The 18,884-nt window shown below is 42.6% G+C and overlaps 2 protein-coding genes across 2 annotated transcripts; both read left to right on the top strand.

The window, feature by feature from the left end:
• Positions 1 to 3,017: 3,017 nt before the first annotated feature.
• On the top strand, positions 3,018 to 4,548 carry LOC18030976 (probable WRKY transcription factor 28). The gene is made up of 3 exons (XM_006414078.2): positions 3,018 to 3,553; positions 3,655 to 3,798; positions 3,907 to 4,548. The coding sequence occupies exons 1-3, from the start codon at positions 3,144 to 3,146 to the stop codon at positions 4,274 to 4,276; spliced, it is 924 nt and encodes a 307-aa protein (XP_006414141.1). The 5' UTR covers positions 3,018 to 3,143; the 3' UTR covers positions 4,277 to 4,548.
• Positions 4,549 to 9,778: 5,230 nt separating this feature from the next.
• Positions 9,779 to 12,199, top strand: LOC112081929 (meiosis-specific protein ASY2-like). The gene is made up of 4 exons (XM_024148992.1): positions 9,779 to 10,391; positions 10,540 to 10,677; positions 10,745 to 11,475; positions 11,549 to 12,199. The coding sequence occupies exons 1-4, from the start codon at positions 9,779 to 9,781 to the stop codon at positions 12,197 to 12,199; spliced, it is 2,133 nt and encodes a 710-aa protein (XP_024004760.1).
• The last annotated feature ends 6,685 nt before the right edge of the window (positions 12,200 to 18,884 follow it).

Below are 18,884 nucleotides of genomic sequence, written 5' to 3'. Positions count from 1 at the left end.
GTGTTTATATAACCAAAAATGTTCTCAGGTCCACAGACTAACTTAGGGTAATTAGGAAACCAAAATCACATCAACTAAGTAAATAAGAACTTTCATAAATGTGAGGCTAATCAATAAAGCTTTATAGATATGATAGCGCAAACGATTAGGCACCAATTACGGCGTTCAGTTTGTGTATCCCCAGTCCAATAATAGTTGAACTCTTCAAATCAACACTATAAGATTTGATATTCTAACCCAACAAAAAAAACATTAGTCAAATAAGAATAGTAAATGTCTTATGCCTCTTTTGGTTCATCTAGAATTATTCGCTTTTTCAATATCGACAAAAGATTACTAGATTGGTATTGCTTTTATCAAAAACGTTTTTCTTTAATCTTACTTTGATTTGACCAGAAAGGGGCTCGAAATATGGGAATTTTAGTTTTAGCTTTTGAGGAAAAAGAGAATATGGTTTTACTGTTTTCAATGATAAAGAACCATTATACACCTAAGAATAGTCCGTTTCTTCAGTTTTTCGAAAAGAAAAAAAAAACTGTAATTAAAATATATGAGTATACATAGTGACTATCGATCGGACCATCCATAACATTGATCTAGATAACATATAGAGATGATCAAAACATAACCCAATATATGTATAGTTTGTAATCCAAAAACTTAGGCGTGACCGTGTGAGTGTGTAACACCAAAACAAGAAAGATTTCATGTAGAAACGTGAAGAGAATGATTTGAAACCTTCACCTACCAAAGAATTGGATCGTGGACAACACCACTAGACCATGAAATATCATCTGTTTACTTTACTCTGACGAACACGAATTTCATCCAAGTTTTTTTTTTTTTTTATCTTGCCATGTTTTTAGTGATATTTGTAGTAAATCATTTACTTTGACCACACTAAAAGTTGATGTATGTTCCCTTCTCCTTTGTCATGTCGGTTAGGCATAATTATATGTCTATTTGTATTTCCTCATATCATGTTTCTGTCAATTTCTCTGTTGAAAACGATTACTAGCTAAAGATCAAAGAAAGAACAAAACAATCTCTAGCACAATGGTTCCCCACAATTATCGCAAATAAAATCGTACGATTATTTATAAAAGGAATTTCTGACTGTACATGTACAAAGCGTTATCATAATTAATACCTTGCATAATGCAACATTTAATAATATTGGTTTGACCATCTTTTTCCTTAGTATATAAATGCTCCTTTACTAAACTTTGTTAAGAGAAAGTTCTCATGTGAAAAGAAATCCTTGTAGCGAAATGATGACAACACTTACCCGTCAGCATAACGATCCACTCCACTTGGCCAAAATATTATAAACTAACTTTCCTTGAATGTATATGAAGATTTTTTTTGCTTGTTTTAAAACTATTACATTATAGTATTATCAAGAGATTCATATATTTGCACCCAAGAAAATGTTGGGTCTATATATATGATTGCCTCTTGACTAGGAATTTTAAATTCACCTATGATTCATATACAACTTATTAAGGTTCGTGAAGCAGTAAGAGGAAGAAGAAGAAGAGAGGACCGTCTAGCAAGCACATGCCAGTCATTTGTCGGCGACGGTCAAATGCCGGTGCCAGTATACACGTGGCTGCCTAATACTCCCAAAATTATTTTTTAAACTTTTAAAAAAATCTTTTTAACCTTTTTTCGTTTGAATCGTTGACTGTTGCCTCTTCAATCGTTCTTCACACCGAGCGACCGGTGACTGACTGTTTCCGGTTTCCGGTTTCCGGTAATACATAGTCTTCGCTGACTATAAGACTCCTTCAATTACGTCGTCTTCATCCACGCGCTTGGTTGTAGCGCGTGTTACCACCTCCTTTCACTGTTCCACGTGTAGAGTCAAGTGTGAAAAAAAAAAACGAAGGTGTGAACTTTTACATGTCTTACTTTGTAGACCCATTATAAAGGCAGGACACCAAACGAACCCAAAGTTTATACATGTTTATCAAATGTGGCAAAATCATGAAAGTAGATTTTGGGGAGCTTAAAGACTCGAACTATTATATAAGGACTTGCAATTAAATATCGGAATTTTTTCTAAATAATAGTACTATTAAGTAGGAGTATTGTATATTAGATAATTACAGAGGCTAAGTATGTTTCCTCACTAGAAGCCACTTTGCAGCTCTTCTTTTTGTCAACTTAGCTTTATATAAAGTGCTTATTGCCAAAAAAACAAAACAAAAGTCATTCTTTTTTTTGAACGTTACAAAAAAATTAAAAAAGTAATTCAAAAGGCACAAAATGATATCACAAATGAATTAGTTTTTTTTTTTTGTAAAAAGGGTTAAATGAATTAGTTATTCACATCTATATCGTATTGTTAAATTTATACACTGTTTATTTTTTTTTTGCTAAACTTATACACTGCTTTTTCTTTTTAACAACCCTGGTAATTCATCTTTCACAATAACTTTTTTTTTTTACCGACAAATAATTTATTGATCCTCAATTGTAAAATTTGTTTATATATTTATTAAATTCCAATATGTTGATTAACTAATGAAATTACTGCATAAATAAAAATGAAATATTTGAAACAGAAAGAATTACATTGAGTCTTTTGTTTGAAAAAAGGCTTAATATTTTCTCCGTTTCACAAAGAGTGTTGTTCTGACATTCTTCACACAAATTAAGAAATAAAATAAAAGGTCTCTTATATCCTTATTAATTTGCAGAAAATGACTCTTGGAATTATATTTATAATTAATTTTCTGAATTTATTGAGGTTAAAAATGGTATTTTATGTTAAAAATTACATTGGAATTCTAAAACGACATTCTTTTTGAAACAAAAAAAAATGTCAGAACGACACTTTTTATCATAGGTACCATTGAATAACGTCCCATTATAGTTTCACTTAATTAACTCCTTTCCAAATCAATTAAGCCAAAAGCATACTATTTATCACTCTTTTTCTCTCTCTTTCTTTTTTGAGTTTCAAAATGCATAAATACGAGAAAGAGAGACGAAGACCCAATTAAAGTCCAAGCACCAATCTAGACCTCTCTAAGGAAAAAAACCTAATCCCCAAACCTAAAAGGCTTTTCTTCTCTCTTCTTCTTTATCTTCTTTACAATATTTTCTTTGTTTATCTTTGTTTTTCTTCCTTCACCATGTCTAATGAAAACAAAGATCTATACAACTACCAATACCCTTCATCGATGTCTTTGTACCAAATGATGAATCTCCCTACTCCAACTCCATCTTCTTACGGAAACAGCTGTTTCGATCCATCTTCGTACTCCTTCACCGATTGCCTCCAAAGCTCTCCAGGAACGTACGAATCTCTACTTCAGAAAACTTTTGGTCTCTCTCCCTCTACCTCAGAGGTTTTCAACTCTTCCATCGATCAAGAATCGAACCACGATGTTACTAATGACGTAATCGGTGAGACTCCAACTAGGGTTTCTGCATCTTCATCCTCTAGTGAAGCTGATCATCCCGGCGAAGACTCCAGTAAAAGCCATAGGAAACGAGAGTTGGTTGGAGATGGACGTGAAGAAAATCAAAGTTCCAAAAAAGTGTAAGTCATAACTATATTGCAATTTTTTATGGAATAATATGGAAATATTATCCCCTCATTAATCTAGCATGTTTCACTAACTTTATTATGTATAATTTCAGAGGGAAAACGAAAAAGAACGAGGAGAAGAAACAAAGAGAGCCACGAGTCTCGTTTATGACTAAAAGTGAAGTTGATCATCTTGAAGATGGTTATAGATGGAGAAAATACGGCCAAAAGGCAGTCAAAAACAGCCCTTATCCAAGGTAATTTTTTTTTTCTGCATTTGCATTTTATAACTTTAGGTAAAAACCAATATTCAAAATGCAATTCTAAAAAAAAACTAATAATTGTAAATGCAAACGAAAATATAGGAGCTACTATAGATGTACAACGCAAAGGTGCAACGTGAAGAAACGAGTGGAGAGATCGTTCCAAGATCCAACGGTTGTGATTACAACTTACGAGGGTAAACACAACCACTCGATTCCGACAAATCTCCGGGGAAGTTCCGCCGCGGCTGCTATGTACTCCGCTGACTTCATGACTCCGAGAAGCTTTACACATGATATGTTTCGGTCGTCGGCTTATACTAACGGCGGTGCTGCGGCGGCGCCTTTGGATTACGGATATGGACAAAGTGTGAATGGAAACCCTACTTCTCATCAAGAGTATCATCATGGTGGTGAATATGAGCTCTTGAAGGAGATATTTCCTTCGATTTTCTTCAAGCAAGAGCCTTGATCGATCAGTGTTACAGCTATACACTTATATATACTACTTATATATCTATATATAGAGAGGAAGAGAGATTATAATTTCCATTATATATGTAACTTAAGATCTTATTTTTTGTCTCTTATTGCATGTACATATTTTGTTTTTCATGAGAGAGTGAGACAGAGATTGTGCTTAGGATTATATTTGATGACGATTAATGGGTTACTTTAGATATATTTTTCTCTTAGGTATTTTTTCCTTCTGTCTGTAAAATCGTTGTTCCTGTTTTGGGTAGTTTTATGACATGATGTTATGTTGTGTAATGTGTGTACTATCATATGTAGAAGCAAAAAAAAAAAGACATGATTCTAGCTACAATATAAATATCATATATATTTTGATTTATTATTATGATTTTTGGGAAGTTTTAGTTTAGAATTAACAAGCTCACAAGAAATGAAAAAAATTATAATCGAAAATTTTAAGTTGTGGACGGCGGACGAATAACTGTGTGTGAACGATAGGAAGAGGCAAAACAAGTTGAGTTCTTCCTTGTGTTCTAAGAGAGAATGGACCCAAAGAAAGATTTGACTGCTTCTGCTTTCCATCTTATCCACACACATGGAAACATGCATAGACTCTGGACCAGTAGTATTACCCCTACCATGAAAACTGAAAAATCAATAACAAGAAAACAATATTTACATTCCACAAACGAGTAATAAATATAATAAGTAAAAAAACCGATGAGAGAAATGATTATATTGATTTTAACAAAAAAAGAAGAAATGATTATATTGGAAATATTTTAAATCTGAAATGAGTAATGGGTTATTCTAACATATCCCAAATTAACTCGATAAGTATATGGGAGTCTATAAGTTTATAAGTTAGTTTGTAAATACGGAATGAAAAGTTATTTCAAAACTGTATGTGCAAACTGCATGATATTGTAATGTATGTCTCACTTGAAGATCATTAGTTTGGGAGAAGACTCGTACATATATCAGTAACACTGTCTGTAGCTAGCAAATTATTTAAGTAAGCTAAGGAACTTTTAACTAACAACTATATATATATATACGTAAAGATGTATTAGAATTAATGATCGCTAACCACGAAATTTGGTTGCTGATTATACATATTTACATTCACCTTTCCATCCAATTATAGCATATTCCTACTGAAATAGTTATGGAAATAGCAGAGTTTAGTTATAGTAGAAATAGAGAGTCGAGATTCTAATAATGATATGAATTTTATACAAATGCACTGTCTGACGAAAACAATAATGCCAATTGTTTGTGAAAACTATAAATATACATATATTTTCAATATATATGTCGATCACCGGATCAGCGATACATTATTTGGGAGCGCATTTATGTCATATACCAAAGTTACTGAATGCATGAAATACATTTATATCTCAATTATATGATTCAGGAGAGCATCATAGATCATGTGGCTTCTGATATCTAACATGCGCCCTCCGATGGAACTTCACTTTCCTATTTGAAAATGAATTTCAATTAGAAATTCAACTGATATGTCCAATCCCTAGTCTATTCATGTTGATCAATTATCATTATTCATTTTGTATAAAATCACTTCAAATACAGTTGTTTGGAAGACGTATCTAAAAAAGTTTAAGTATTTTGAGAATACTTTTCATTTTTAGTATATCATTTTCACAATACCACTCGTTATATTTTGATTGGTGATTCCATATAAAAATCTTGAAACATTCGATCAATAGAGCTATAACATCACGTTTGACATATAATTCTTCCAAAGACAAGTACTATGTTGCAAAAATGTTTACGATTTTAAATAAACAAACATAATAAAATATATCCTTTATATGTTCTACATTTTGACCAAATTGGTACATGTTTTGACTGAAAATGATTTGGCCTACATAAATAAAATAACAGATGATATCAAGTCCAATCATACATCGAATCATATGGAAAATCCATTTAACACATATCTAAATTAGTATGATGAAAAAAAAATTAATATGATGAAACATTAATATTTATCTAGCATTTCTTAGTTATATAAATATCAATTTGTTGATACAAACAAATCTTGTGATAATGATATATTTATTCTTTTTCGGGGTCGTTATCAAATTTACCTAACAAAAACAAAAGGAAGCAAGAATGCTAGAAAGAGAAGCAACTGTAAAAGATCTTCCGGGAGAATCAAGTAATTGCCAAACCCCCTAGTCCCTAGACAATTATAATGACATGATGAAGATACTCTCTATATAAAGAAACCATATACATTTAACTATATAAGTCTAGAAAGCTCTCTTTGAAATGAATAATGAATTTTCTATATAGAAAACAATTTATCAAGTTTTTCCAATTCTAAGGAAGAGTTTAAAACTAGTCTACAATAGTGGAATAACATGTTTCCAATACGATCTTAGATGGATCGACATCGTTTCTAACAATTGGAGTGTAAAAATTGCTAACATACAACATTGGATGACTGTATTATCATGAAAATAATAAACGCGTGGATCGAATTTCAAGCTTTCTTTGTTTTAGTATAGTTTTAGATTTCGATTAATGGTTTCTTTAGATATGAAACCACCCATGAATAATACACGTGAAAAGATTCAGAGCACTATATTAAATCCACATCTCGTTAAACTGAATAATCTCATTTTTAACAATTAGACCATATATGCTTCTATATTCTCACGTAATGATGAGTACTTAAAATAAATAAATAAATCCTTATAACAATCTTTTTGTTGTTAAACAAAAAATTCTTATAGCAATTACGGTAGGAAAAGTAGAGGTAAATTTGTTAAACATATATTATAGTTTACAACTATAAAATATCGTTGGTCTAGTTAATTATATTTTTTACGACCTCTTTTTTGACTTACATATTAAAGCTAGTGTATAGAGAAAGTACATACGGATCAAAACACCTCTCTTCTCAATGAATAGTTGGGGTTTTGATCAAGTAAATTTATTTATTATCCTCCTCTTACATCTTTGATATACGTCTCTTCTTATTTAAATGATAGATCCAATTTTTAGGCACGCCATTTTTGTATCATATGTAGGAATCAAAGAACCAACCTAACGTGCTTAAATTAAATACATTCATGTAAAATATATAGTTTTAACATAGTTGAACCTTTTAATCCTTGGTATAAAGAACATAATTTTTGATGTGAAAGAACATTATTAGTTAGAATAATAAGCCTAAATGGACATGTATTTTTGGTGTATAAGTCGTGTATTTACATAAAAATTATAGTATATTCTTAACATTCAAAAATTTATCCCACAAAAACCTAATGGATGACACCGTCATACACATTTACACAGAAACTAGCCTAACAGTTTGGCCGGGGAATCAAGCCTAACATGAATATGATAATTCCTTACGTGTAGAGCGTAACCAATGACCCCAAAATATGAAAGCCCAAGTTGAGCCCATTTATCTTCTCTGGTCCCACACGGTAAATACATGGAATCGAAAACGGAATCGCGGAAACGGAAACGTTTGAAAGTGGAGAAGCAAAGTTTTCCAAAAATTTAGGAAGCGGTACGTGTTGGAAACGTATGGCTTAATGAATTTAATGGGCTTGAAATATATTAAACAAATAATTAGCTTAATTAAATAATGTTAAAAATAAAATAAAAACCGATAGTGATGACTTAATGGACTTGAAATATATTAAGCCTAACAAAATTGTAATGACAGGTCATTTTTTCTTCTATAATTTTAGTCGCAATTTGCAGCAACCTTTCCAACCACGAAGAACACGATTCTAACTCGGAATTGTATGATTTCTCAGCGTTTCCAAACAATAAAATTTTGGAATCGTGATTCTCCAACGATTCCGTACGACTCCGATTCCGATTTCAAAATGGGAATCGTAGCTTTTCAAGCGATTCCATGCAACGTAGGTAAATACTCAAGTTTGTTCTATTTTTTTCCTCTAGATTATGTAGTTTTTCCCTTTTACTACGAACTTGGCTTGTATCACAAGTCAGGCTAAGTGTTTCGTTTATACACCGTGTTTCGTATCTCTCTCTGAAACCCTAACTAGTCATTAACATTTCTTATTGTATGAAAAAAAAATTCCAGCCCGACGCAGAATGAATTGCAATCGGGGCAAAACAAGAAGACTAGCGAAATCATTCAGCCACCTGCGGATAATTTTCAATAGAACAATAGTAGAGAAAAGCCACACGTTTAGTTTCCAAGAATTGGTTGAAGTTTTAGAGCAAGATTCAAATTTTTTAGGGAGCCCAACAAATATCCTCATCACGCGTATTACAAGCACAAGCTCGCTGAATACTGTAGCTTGAAATCAAAATCGAGATCCGGATGATGATAGTGTTGATTATGATGCTAATGTCCAGCCTGAGGATCACCTAATTAGGAGTCTCAAGATCTTTGACACGCCTCCACATGTCAGAACTATAACTCTTATCAAGAGAACGGCACTTTTGGTTGCCAAAAAAAGGGGATTGAGTTTGAGAGGATGGTCATGACCCGTGTTGATTGCTATATTCAACTATTCGAGGTCGGTCCGGTAATTTGAGTTCGAAAGATCTTAAGTTGATCAGATTTTATTAAGTTCTCAGTTACAGTTCGTTCAGTTCGGAGGATTCTCAGCGAACTCAATACAATGTTCAGGTCTCTATTCTCCGGGTCCGAAAAAGATCCCTTCTAGAGTAACAATTCTACTATTTATAGTACACAAGCGAGGAGACGTTCTAGGGCTTCTCGTTCAGCTCTCACCGCCTCTTGTCGCTGGGCCTCTCTCTAATGGGCCGCGCTGTCAGGTCAGGCCCACTTCGGCTAAGACCATCGTAAACCGGGGTCAATTGGGCTGGTCTCGGTCTCTAACCGGTTTGGACCGGGGAGCGGAGCGTACCACCAACAGTATATCCCCCCCCCCAGTTCAGTAAATGGACCTGACTGACTTTTGCCGAATTAGAGTTAGATCGGTTTCAGGCTGAGGTCGGTGACGTTGAGTCCTCGGCTTACAACCTTCGTCGTCCCTGGTGCCTTGGCAAGGGTACTTAAGTATTTTTGCTTGCGGGGAATTGAAAAGACGCGTCAGTTTAGGTGGGAAATGGCGACATTACAAGGCGCAGAACTCGAAAAGTCGCAATGATTTGCTCTTTTTCCATAAATAGGGTTCAGCTCTCCCCATTTCCTACTTTCGCTCCTACTGCCAAGGTATTTGCTCTCCCTTCTCTCTAAATTTTCTTTTTTCTCTCTCTAGAGTTTTCGGTCGCCGTCCGCCGTGCTCTCTTGTCGACGATCATTCTCTCGAGCTCTCCGACGATGTCTTCCGGCTCTTCTTCCAATTCCGAGGCCGCGATCCTTCCCAAACACCGCAGGGAGGAAACTTCTACCGAGATCTCGAGCTCGGGATCTACGGAGCATTCCTAAAATGCTTCTTTGGTTCGGAAGAACTCCTGGGTCGTCGAAGTCGGCTCTGGTAGCCGAGTTCCGATTCGGGCTCTAGAACGGATGGATCCAAATCTCCGCGAGCCTGAGGGCCAAGTTCCTGCTGATTTGGTCCTGGAACGGGAGCCTGACGTGAAGACAGACGAGGACGCTCCGTTGCGCGAGGTCGGGGATGGAGGGGCGCAGGATCCCAATGACGACGATATGATGCCGATCGCGGATCGGCCGTGTATATGTGCCCCGGTAAAATCCACACTGTCATCTCCAGAGACAGTTCGGGCTGCTATGCTGACCGGCGGAGCCCCTCCCGGAATCATTATCCAGGTTCCTGAGCCGGATGAGCGTCCATGGGATGCACCCGAGGACTTCATCTGCGTCTATGAAGCCTATTTTCGCGAGGCCGGGTTGAAATTTCCCCTGCCTCGCTTGTTGTTTGCTTACTGCATTCGTCACGGGTGCGCGATCTCGCAGCTTCAGCCGGCGTCAATAGTGAATTTTGTCGGGATTGTCCAGCTCGGGCGCGGCATCCGGGCTCACATCAACGTGGCTCAATTCGAGGAGCTCTTTATTATGAAGGTCTCGGCGGCGAAGAGTTGGTTTCTGTCGGTGAATTGCAACCTGAAGTTCGACCTGGTGACTGGGAACAAGGCTAGCAAGTTTCCGAACTGGGACCAAAGTTACTTCTTTGTCCGCGTGGATTCGGTATCTGCTGAGAATCCGTAGAGCACGTTCCGGACTGGCTGGAGTGTCGATTTTGGTACATATCTCACGGTTAACTCCTCTGTTTTTTGGTCGGTACTAACAACGTTTTTGTGTTTATGCAGATCGCCACGTTCCAGGATTTATTCAGCGCTCCCTCACGTCCGACCTTGCGAAGCAGTTAAGTGCCGCCGGACAGCGCCGTTGGCCACTTGCCTACCGGGAGAAGATTGACCGTCGGATAAAGAGAGCTCAGGACAGAGGTATGAGTTCTCGGATCGTCTTGAATTTGTTATTATTCGGATTATGGTTGACACTTGTCTTTTGTAGCAAAAAATAAGACGGAACCCAGCTCGTCGAGGCCGGAACCGAAGAAGAGGAAAACGAAGAAAGTCAGCAAGTCAAGTCGGAGAAGGATGGCGTTCGACAGGTCGGATATCCCAATAATGGACTTTGGGGCTGATGAGGAAGACGACAACGCCCCAATCGACATCGTCGGTCTCGATGGGAACGAGGCCAGTGACGGTGCTGAAGCTGCTATCGGGGACGAGGTCGATAATGTCCCGGTCGGCCCAGTTGACCCCCTGATCCAGGTTGCGGAATCGGAGGGCGATGTGGTGGGAACACAGGTGACTCCTCAGCCTCAAATGGAAGAGGGGGAAATTGGTGAGCAGGATGAAGACGAGCTCACCATCGCCGACCGAGCCCGTAGGAAGAAAGGCAAGTCTAAGAAGTCGTCTCGGAAGAGGGATGGCGGGCCCGAGACGGTTGCGAGTGAGGGGACATTGGTCCTTCGCGACTCGCCTAACGCTTCTCAGGTTCCTCCAGCGGATCCGGCTGCTGAGACCAAGAACCCGAGGTCGTCCAAAAGGCGCCGGACTTCCGACTCGTCCTCTTTCTCGGTCCGACTTAAGTACAACAAGGACCGGTTTTTCTTCGACAACTCGTCTGCCTGCGCCGAGCTCTTCAGGCAGATCGTGCCGGCCTCGTCTCCGATGCCTGAGACGAAAGACCTCTTCCGTCCCAAGTCTTACGCTCGGGTCACGAAATCTGCCTCTGCTGTAAGTTTCCCTCCGCCTTGAATACTTTAGCTTTTTTATTTTCGAAGTGTTTTGACTTGGGTTCTATTTTCAGCTCGTCTGCGATACCAATGAGCTCGTTCGTGAGTACGACTCCGAGGTCGAGAGGCTGAGGAGGATCAATGCTGAGGTCGCTGCTGAGATGGCGTCTCTGGAAACGTCGTACCGGGACGAAAAGGAGAGGTACGAGGCTGCTGTACTGGCCTTTACTGAAAAGGAGAAGGAGAACGCGGCTCTGAAAGAGCAAGTCAAGGCTATGATGAAGCGAACTGTCGAGCTGGAGGGGGACGTGGACGCTCTGTCCAAGTCGTTCAAAACAAGCGAGCTCGAGAAGCGGAGGTATCGGGATGCTGAGTCGAAGGGAAAGAAGATGCTGGCCGCCCTTAGAGGCAAGTGCGAGGGGAAGCTCTCCAAGATGAAGGACTTCATGGACAAGTCTGAACTCCGGAAAGCGCCATTCCTCAAACTCAACCAGGCGACGGCTCTGGTCGGCTTCTGCGACTTCCTCAAGCGGGAGCACAACATGATCGTCCCGTCTCACATCGTGGAGACGTATGAGCGCAGGATCAGGAACTGCACAAAGGAGGTCGATGGCATCCCCCTTCCGCGGTTCCAGAACGAAGATTTCCTCCTCCCAAGCGACGACGACCTCATCCCGAGGATTGTGCTTCCACCGGGGACGCAGGTTCCAGAGGGCTTGGATTAGTTCGGCTCGAACTCCAAGTCGATCTCGGCTGACCGGGCGGCAAGACTCAAGAGTCCGGTGTCCGTTGCTCGTCAATGAATCATCCTCTCAGTTTTTTTTTTTATTTTGATGTTGTAAAGACTTTTCTGCCCAAGTTGCTCGGGTTTTTTACTTAGTGTTTTATTTTGACCGCCGTTTTTAGGCGTTGTATTTGTTGCCGTCTAGTTCGGTAAACTTGGATATCTTTATGAAATGGACATGGTCTCCCTTTATCTCGACTGTTACTTAGAATTTTCTTTTGATATTTCACTGCGGACTGTTGGGAGTTTAGCTTGTTTTGATTAATTTTGGAGTTCGTGATGTTATTGCGACGATGCAGACAAACTCGGGGAACTCTTCGAGCTTGAATCGCGGTCGGCGGATTGTTGTTCGAAAGAGTGAGTGCGGGTTGGACTCCGGCTTTGAATAGTGGGCACCGTGGGGTGCGGGCGAGACGGATCCCGGCTTTTGAGATTGTATTCATGGGGAATACTTAGTTCGATCTCCTGGCCGGGGAGTGGATTTATGGAGTTAGTTATAGAAATGAAAAAGGAGGATTTTTATTGGATTTGTAGCTGGACTCGAAATCGAGCTGCCTACGTACCCTTTTGCAAGGGATCAAGCCACTCGTAGTTCAGTTTACAGGGGTGAGTTCGGCCGGAGCCGGACTGGTTTTTTTTTTTTTTTGGGTCCGCGCGCTTGTTGGCTGGGACTTAGTAATAGTATCGCTTGAGATTGGCTGAGTTCCAGGATCGCGGGATCGGCGTTCCGTCGAGCTGCATGAGTTCGTAAACCCCAGGCTTGACGATTCTCATTATCTGATATGGATCTTCCCAGTTCGTTCCCAGTTTTCCTGCATTTAGCTCCTCAGTGTTCTGGAACACTTTGCGTAAGACGAGGTCGCCTTCATCGAAGTGCCGACCTCGGACTTTTTTGTTGTAGTACCGAGCAGCGAGGTTTTGATAGTTCTGAATTCGGAGGAGAGCTAAACAGCGTTGCTCTTCCAAGTTATCGAGGTTGTTGACCATCATCTGGTCGTTGAGATCGGGATCCTCGGGGAGCACTGAGTACCTTAGGGTTGGAATACTCACTTCTGCCGGGCAGAGGGCTTCGAGTCCGTACGCTAAGTAAAAAGGTGACTGTCCGATCGATCGTCTTGGAGTAGTTCAGTGCGACCATAAGACTCCATCGAGCTCGTCTGCCCAGGTACCTTTCTTAGCATCAAGACGTTTCTTTATGCCGTCCAGGATTGTCTTATTGGTTGCCTCGGCTTGGCCATTGCCTTGCGGATATCGCGGGGTAGAAAAACTAAGGCGGATTTTGAACTTTGCGCACCACTCATTGAACGTCCCTGCAATAAATTGTGGTCCGTTGTCCGTGACGATCTTGTGCGGGACCCCGTGTCGGCAAATGATATACTTCCAAACGAATTTTTGTATGTCTAGTGCGGTAATCTCCGAGTATGCTTCGGCCTCGACCCATTTGGTGAAGTAGTCAGTCATAATCAAGACATACTGCTTTTGATTTGTTGATTTGTTGATGTCCATAGCCCACCGCATAAACGGGTAAGGGGCCGTACTGGTTTGCAGCAGCTCGGTCGGCACGTTAATCATTGGGCCATGGCGCTGGCACTTATCGCACTTCCTGACAAACTTCTCGCAGTCCGCGTTCATCGTCGGCCAGAAATAGCTGGCTTTTTTTATTTTCAGAGCAAGAGATCGACCTCCGGAATGGTTGACACCGGACCCGTCATGGATTTCGCGCATGATTTCGACTGTATCATTCCCGGAAACGCAGGCCAGGAGTACACCGGATGCACTCCAACGGAATAGCTTATCTTTATGCATTGTGTAATGGGCAGCCCGGACTTTCAGACGGCGAGCAGCCCATTTGTCTTCGGGGACTTTGCCGTTGAGGAGGTACTCTCGCAGTCCGGCTGTCCAATCTTCGGCGGACTCGCTTTCCTGGCTTTCGCTGGTTGACGGACTGTGGTGTCCTTCGGTTATGAGCTCGAAGTCGTGACCGGCAGCTAGGTCTTCTGGATTGTTCTCGGCGTTTTCTTTAAGTTCCTTGCTCGGCATTCTTGTTCGTCCGGGTCGACTTCCTGTTTTGCGTACTTGCCGAGGTCGGATTTTCGTCATAGTTCCGTCGGCGAGTAGCAACATTACATTTCAGCGCGGTTTGGATACTTGGTTCTGAGATACTTTTGACCGGGATCCTTCTCTTCATATGCGGGTCAGAACTGGATGCCAGGGCGGCTAATGCGTCGGCGGACGAGTTCTCGCCGCGAGGGATTTTCGTGAGTTCGAACGTCTCAAACTTAGCGATGAGTACCTTAGTCGCTGTTAGGTATGCGTCCATTCGTTCGTTCTTGGTCGTGTATTCTCCACTTAACTGACTTGCGACGAGCTGCGAATCGCAGAAAGCGTGAAGATGTCGTACGCCGAGCTCGACAGCCAATCGCAGCCCGGCAAGTAGGGCTTCGTACTCAGACTCGTTGTTAGTTGCTGGAAACTCGAGGCGGAACGACTGTTCGAGGATCTCGCCGTTAGGGGACTTGAGGCGGATTCCGACTCCTGATCCCCGGTGAGATGACGATCCGTCGACACGCAGAATCCATAGTTCGCGAGGCGGCTGTTTGACGACGAACTCTTTGGGAAGTTCGATCAGAAAATCGGCGAGTACCTAGGATTTCGTGCTGTTTCGATTCTTGTACTCTATGTCGTATTCACTTAGTTCGACGGCCCACTTCGCGAGGCGACCTGATTGGCTTGGACTATGTAGAATGGTTCGGAGTTGCTGGTCGGTCAAGACCGTAATTGAATGAGACTGGATATATGGCCGACGTTTCCGAGCAGAAACTACCACTGCAAGCGCCAATTTTTCTAAGGTCGGATACCTGACCTCGGCGTCACTTAGCGATTTGATGACATAGAATATTGGACGCTGTTCTCCCCTATCCTCGCGAACTAGAACACTGCTAACTGCCGATGTCGAGATAGCGATGTATAAGAAGAGCGTCTCGCCGTGCTCGGGCTTAGCTAGAATGGGGGGGGGTTGAGAGATACGTTTTCAGCTGCTTGAAGGCGTCTTCGCACTCAGCGCTCCAGGTATGATGCTTGTTACCTCGTAACAACTGGTAGAAAGGCAGGCATTTATCCGTCGACCTGGAGATAAATCTGTTCAAGGCGGCGATTCGGCCTGTGAGTTTTTGCACTTCCCTTTTTGAAGTCGGAGAAGGTAGGTCTAGAACTGCGGATATCTGCTTTGGGTTAGCCTTGATGCCGCGCTCGGTGACGATGTAACCCAGGAATTTGCCTGCTGTCACGCCGAAAGTGCACTTAGCGGGGTTGAGTTTCATCCCGTACTCGTTCAGAATGTCGAAACACGTTGATAGGTGCGATATATGGTCCTTAGCGTGCAGGGATTTAACCAGCATGTCGTCGATGTATACTTTCATCGTTTTTCCGAGCTGACTGGCGAACATGCGGTTCACGAGTCTTTGATAGGTGGCGCCCGCGTTCTTGAGGCTGAACGGCATGACCTTATGGCAGTAGATCCCTCGATCAGTAATGAACGAAGTCTTTTCCCGATCATCCGGATGCATTAGGATTTGGTTATACCCCGAAAAGGCATCCATGAAAGACAACAGTTCATTGCCTGCAGTTGCCTCTACCAACCGATCAATGTGTGGCAGTGGGAAGCTATCTTTGGGACAAGCTTTGTTCAGGTCGGTAAAATCGACGCAGATCCTCCACTTTCCATTCTTTTTCTTCACGACTACCGGGTTTGCTAGCCAGTCCGGGTATCGAACCTCTGTGACCGAACCGGCCTTGAGTAACTTTTCGACCTCATCATTTACTGCTCGTGCCTTCTCGGGTCCGAGCTTGCGTCTCTTCTGTTTGATAGGTTTACATGTGGGATCGATGTTTAGCTCGTGGCAAGTGATGTCGGGATTGATTCCGGGCATGTCGCTGATATTCCATGCGAACGTGGAAACGTTTCTCTGGAGGAAACTGATGAGTGCTTCTCGGATACTGTTGTCCAGCTCGGCCCCTACGCCGACACATTTCGTTGGATCTGTTGGGTCAATGCCGACTTGGTCGACCTGGCTCTGCTTGGGTGGACCGAACTGGCTTTCTGCGGCCGTACGACCGTCCTGAAAGGGGCTTATGACGCATGTCCGTGCCATGCTTAATTTGCACTGGCTTCCTTTGAGTGTGAAAATCCCTGACGGGGTCGGGAACTTGACGCATTGATGGAACGTTGAAGCGACGGCCTTCATGTCGAACAGCCAGGGCGTTCCCAAAATCGCATTGTATATCGCCGGTTTGTTGAGGACCAAGAATTTGATCATTCGAGCCGCCCCGCCGACGTAGATGGGTATCTTCACTGTTCCTACTGTTCTTGTTTTCTCTCCGGTGAACCCGGTCAATGATTCCATGTAGGGCTTGATCTCGGAGTCCGGAAAATCCATATTCTTTAATGTTTCTTTGAATATGACGTTTACCGAGCTCCCTGTGTCGATTAAGATTCTGCTTACTTCGACATCTCCGAGCTGGAGTTCGACGACGAGGCAATCATTGTGAGGCATGTGCACTCCCCGCAGGTCGGCTTCGGTGAATAACAGTGGTACGGTTGTGACCGTTGTCTGGGGTTGTGAACTCGACGCTTGCCGACTGTATTCTTTGAGGGCTCGGACAGAGTAGTTGCATGATTCAAGGGCTCCCATGATCATATTGACCTTCTTCCTGGTTTTGGGCACGTTCGCCTCTCTATTAGGTGCTTCGCGGTCTCGTTTAGGGGGAGCGACCTGTTCGTCATCGGAGTCGGTTGCCTTGGCAGCTTCTTGATTGCCAGGTTTGTTTGGTCGCGGGTTCGGCCGCCAAGGTCCCGGTTTAGGCAAATCCGCGGTGTCGATCTCGCCCTTGCGGAACTGTTGAAGTAAGAAATGCCTCAAATGTCAGCATTCCTCCGTGCTATGCCCATATCGCTCGTGATACTCGCAAAAACGCTCACTCAGTGGCGTATCGTCGTCCTTGTGCCATGTGTTCCAAGATTTTGGAGGTCGTCCTGTCCTCTGGTTCGACGGTCCTGCTTGGTTTACTACTCTGCGCGGTTTCCCGGGCTGGACCTTCGTTTCTGAGCTCTCTTTGGGGGTTGGCGTTTGGCCTGACTTTAGGGTTGAATACTGCCGATCCTTGGCGGCTTCTTCTTCTTCTTCCGCGATGAAGATGTTTGACTTATGGAGCGCGTCCTCGAGGGTGAGCGGTCTGTTCCTGCGAAGCTCTTTGTGAAAGGGGGATTTATACCACGTTTTCTGATACAAAGCCTCGAGAGCGGCTTCATCGTCCACTGTGCAGTGTGCTACGATCTGCTTGAAACGTGCCATGAAGTCTCGGAGCGACTCATTCTCGCCCTGTGATATCTCCCACAGCTCGGAGTTACGAGTTTTCTGTCCGATAAACATCGAGAAATGCTTTGCGAACTTCGTCGAGAGTTCATTGTAGTTGTCGATGGAGTCGGCCTCCAATCTTGAGAACCAGTCTAGAGCAATGCCTTCGAGGTGTTCGACGAACAACTGGCATTGAATCGCGTCCTTCTGTTCGGCCGAGGTAAACTTCAGTCGGTTAATTACGATACCGAACGAGGTAAGGAAATGCCTTGGATCGGAGTTCCCCTCGTACGATCGTAGCTTAAACTTTTCTAAGTTTGGGACGGGGACGTTGGTGATTCGGGAAGTGAACGGTGTTTTCTGTGCTTCATGGATTACACGGTCGATTTTGGGTGCCGAGCTGGTGGCTTGGTGAAACTTTGAACTGATCTCTCGCAATTGAGCCTGCATCCGCTCAATCTCCAGGTCGCGTGCTGTTGGTTGAGCTCGCACGTGCTGAGATGGGCTCTCTGTCTGCTGGTACTGCTGAGCTACTAACCGTGCCGCTGTGCATTGCGGGTCTCGCTCCTCTTGGAAGTCACTAATGAGGTTCCGTCTTCTGATCGGACTCTCTTGCTGTAGGCTGGAGATCTGTGCGGTGAGGGTTGCGAACTTCGCGTCGTTGCTTCTGACCAACTCTTGCATCTGTGCGGCGAAGGCGTTCATAAGCGCAGTTGGATCGAAGGTAGCTTAAGCTCGGATTGGTGAGGTCTGGTGCGCCCCGTCGCTTGAGCTCGGCTCCGTCCTGATTTGTTGCGCTTCCGATTGGGGTTGTACGGGGATGCGCTCGCATTCCTCCATAGGCCCTCCGACCTGGCCGGCAGGTCCTCCGTCCTGGGTGATTCCATCTGCACAGGTCATCTGACTTCCGACCTGGACTGAGGTCGGTTGTCTATCATCACTTGTCATATCGTCCTGGCCGATTACCGAACCGGCCCCACGGTGGGCGCCAATTGTTGATTGCTATATTCAACTATTCGAGGTCGGTCCGGTAATTTGAGTTCGAAAGATCTTAAGTTGATAAGATTTTATTAAGTTCTCAGTTACAGTTTGTTCAGTTCGGAGGATTCTCAGCGAACTCAATACAATGTTCAGGTCTCTATTCTCCGGGTCCGAAAAAGATCCCTTCTACAGTAACAATTCTATTATTTATAGTACACAAACGAGGAGACGTTCTAGGGCTTCTCGTTCAGCTCTCACCGCCTCTCGTCGTTGGGCCTCTCTCTAATGCGC

This window comes from Eutrema salsugineum, unplaced genomic scaffold (genome assembly GCF_000478725.1).
Source record: "Eutrema salsugineum unplaced genomic scaffold, Eutsalg1_0 scaffold_1, whole genome shotgun sequence".
Taxonomy (NCBI): domain Eukaryota; kingdom Viridiplantae; phylum Streptophyta; class Magnoliopsida; order Brassicales; family Brassicaceae; genus Eutrema; species Eutrema salsugineum.
The sequence above is the reverse complement of the archived record's forward strand: the minus strand, read 5'-3'. Positions and strand labels throughout refer to the sequence as shown.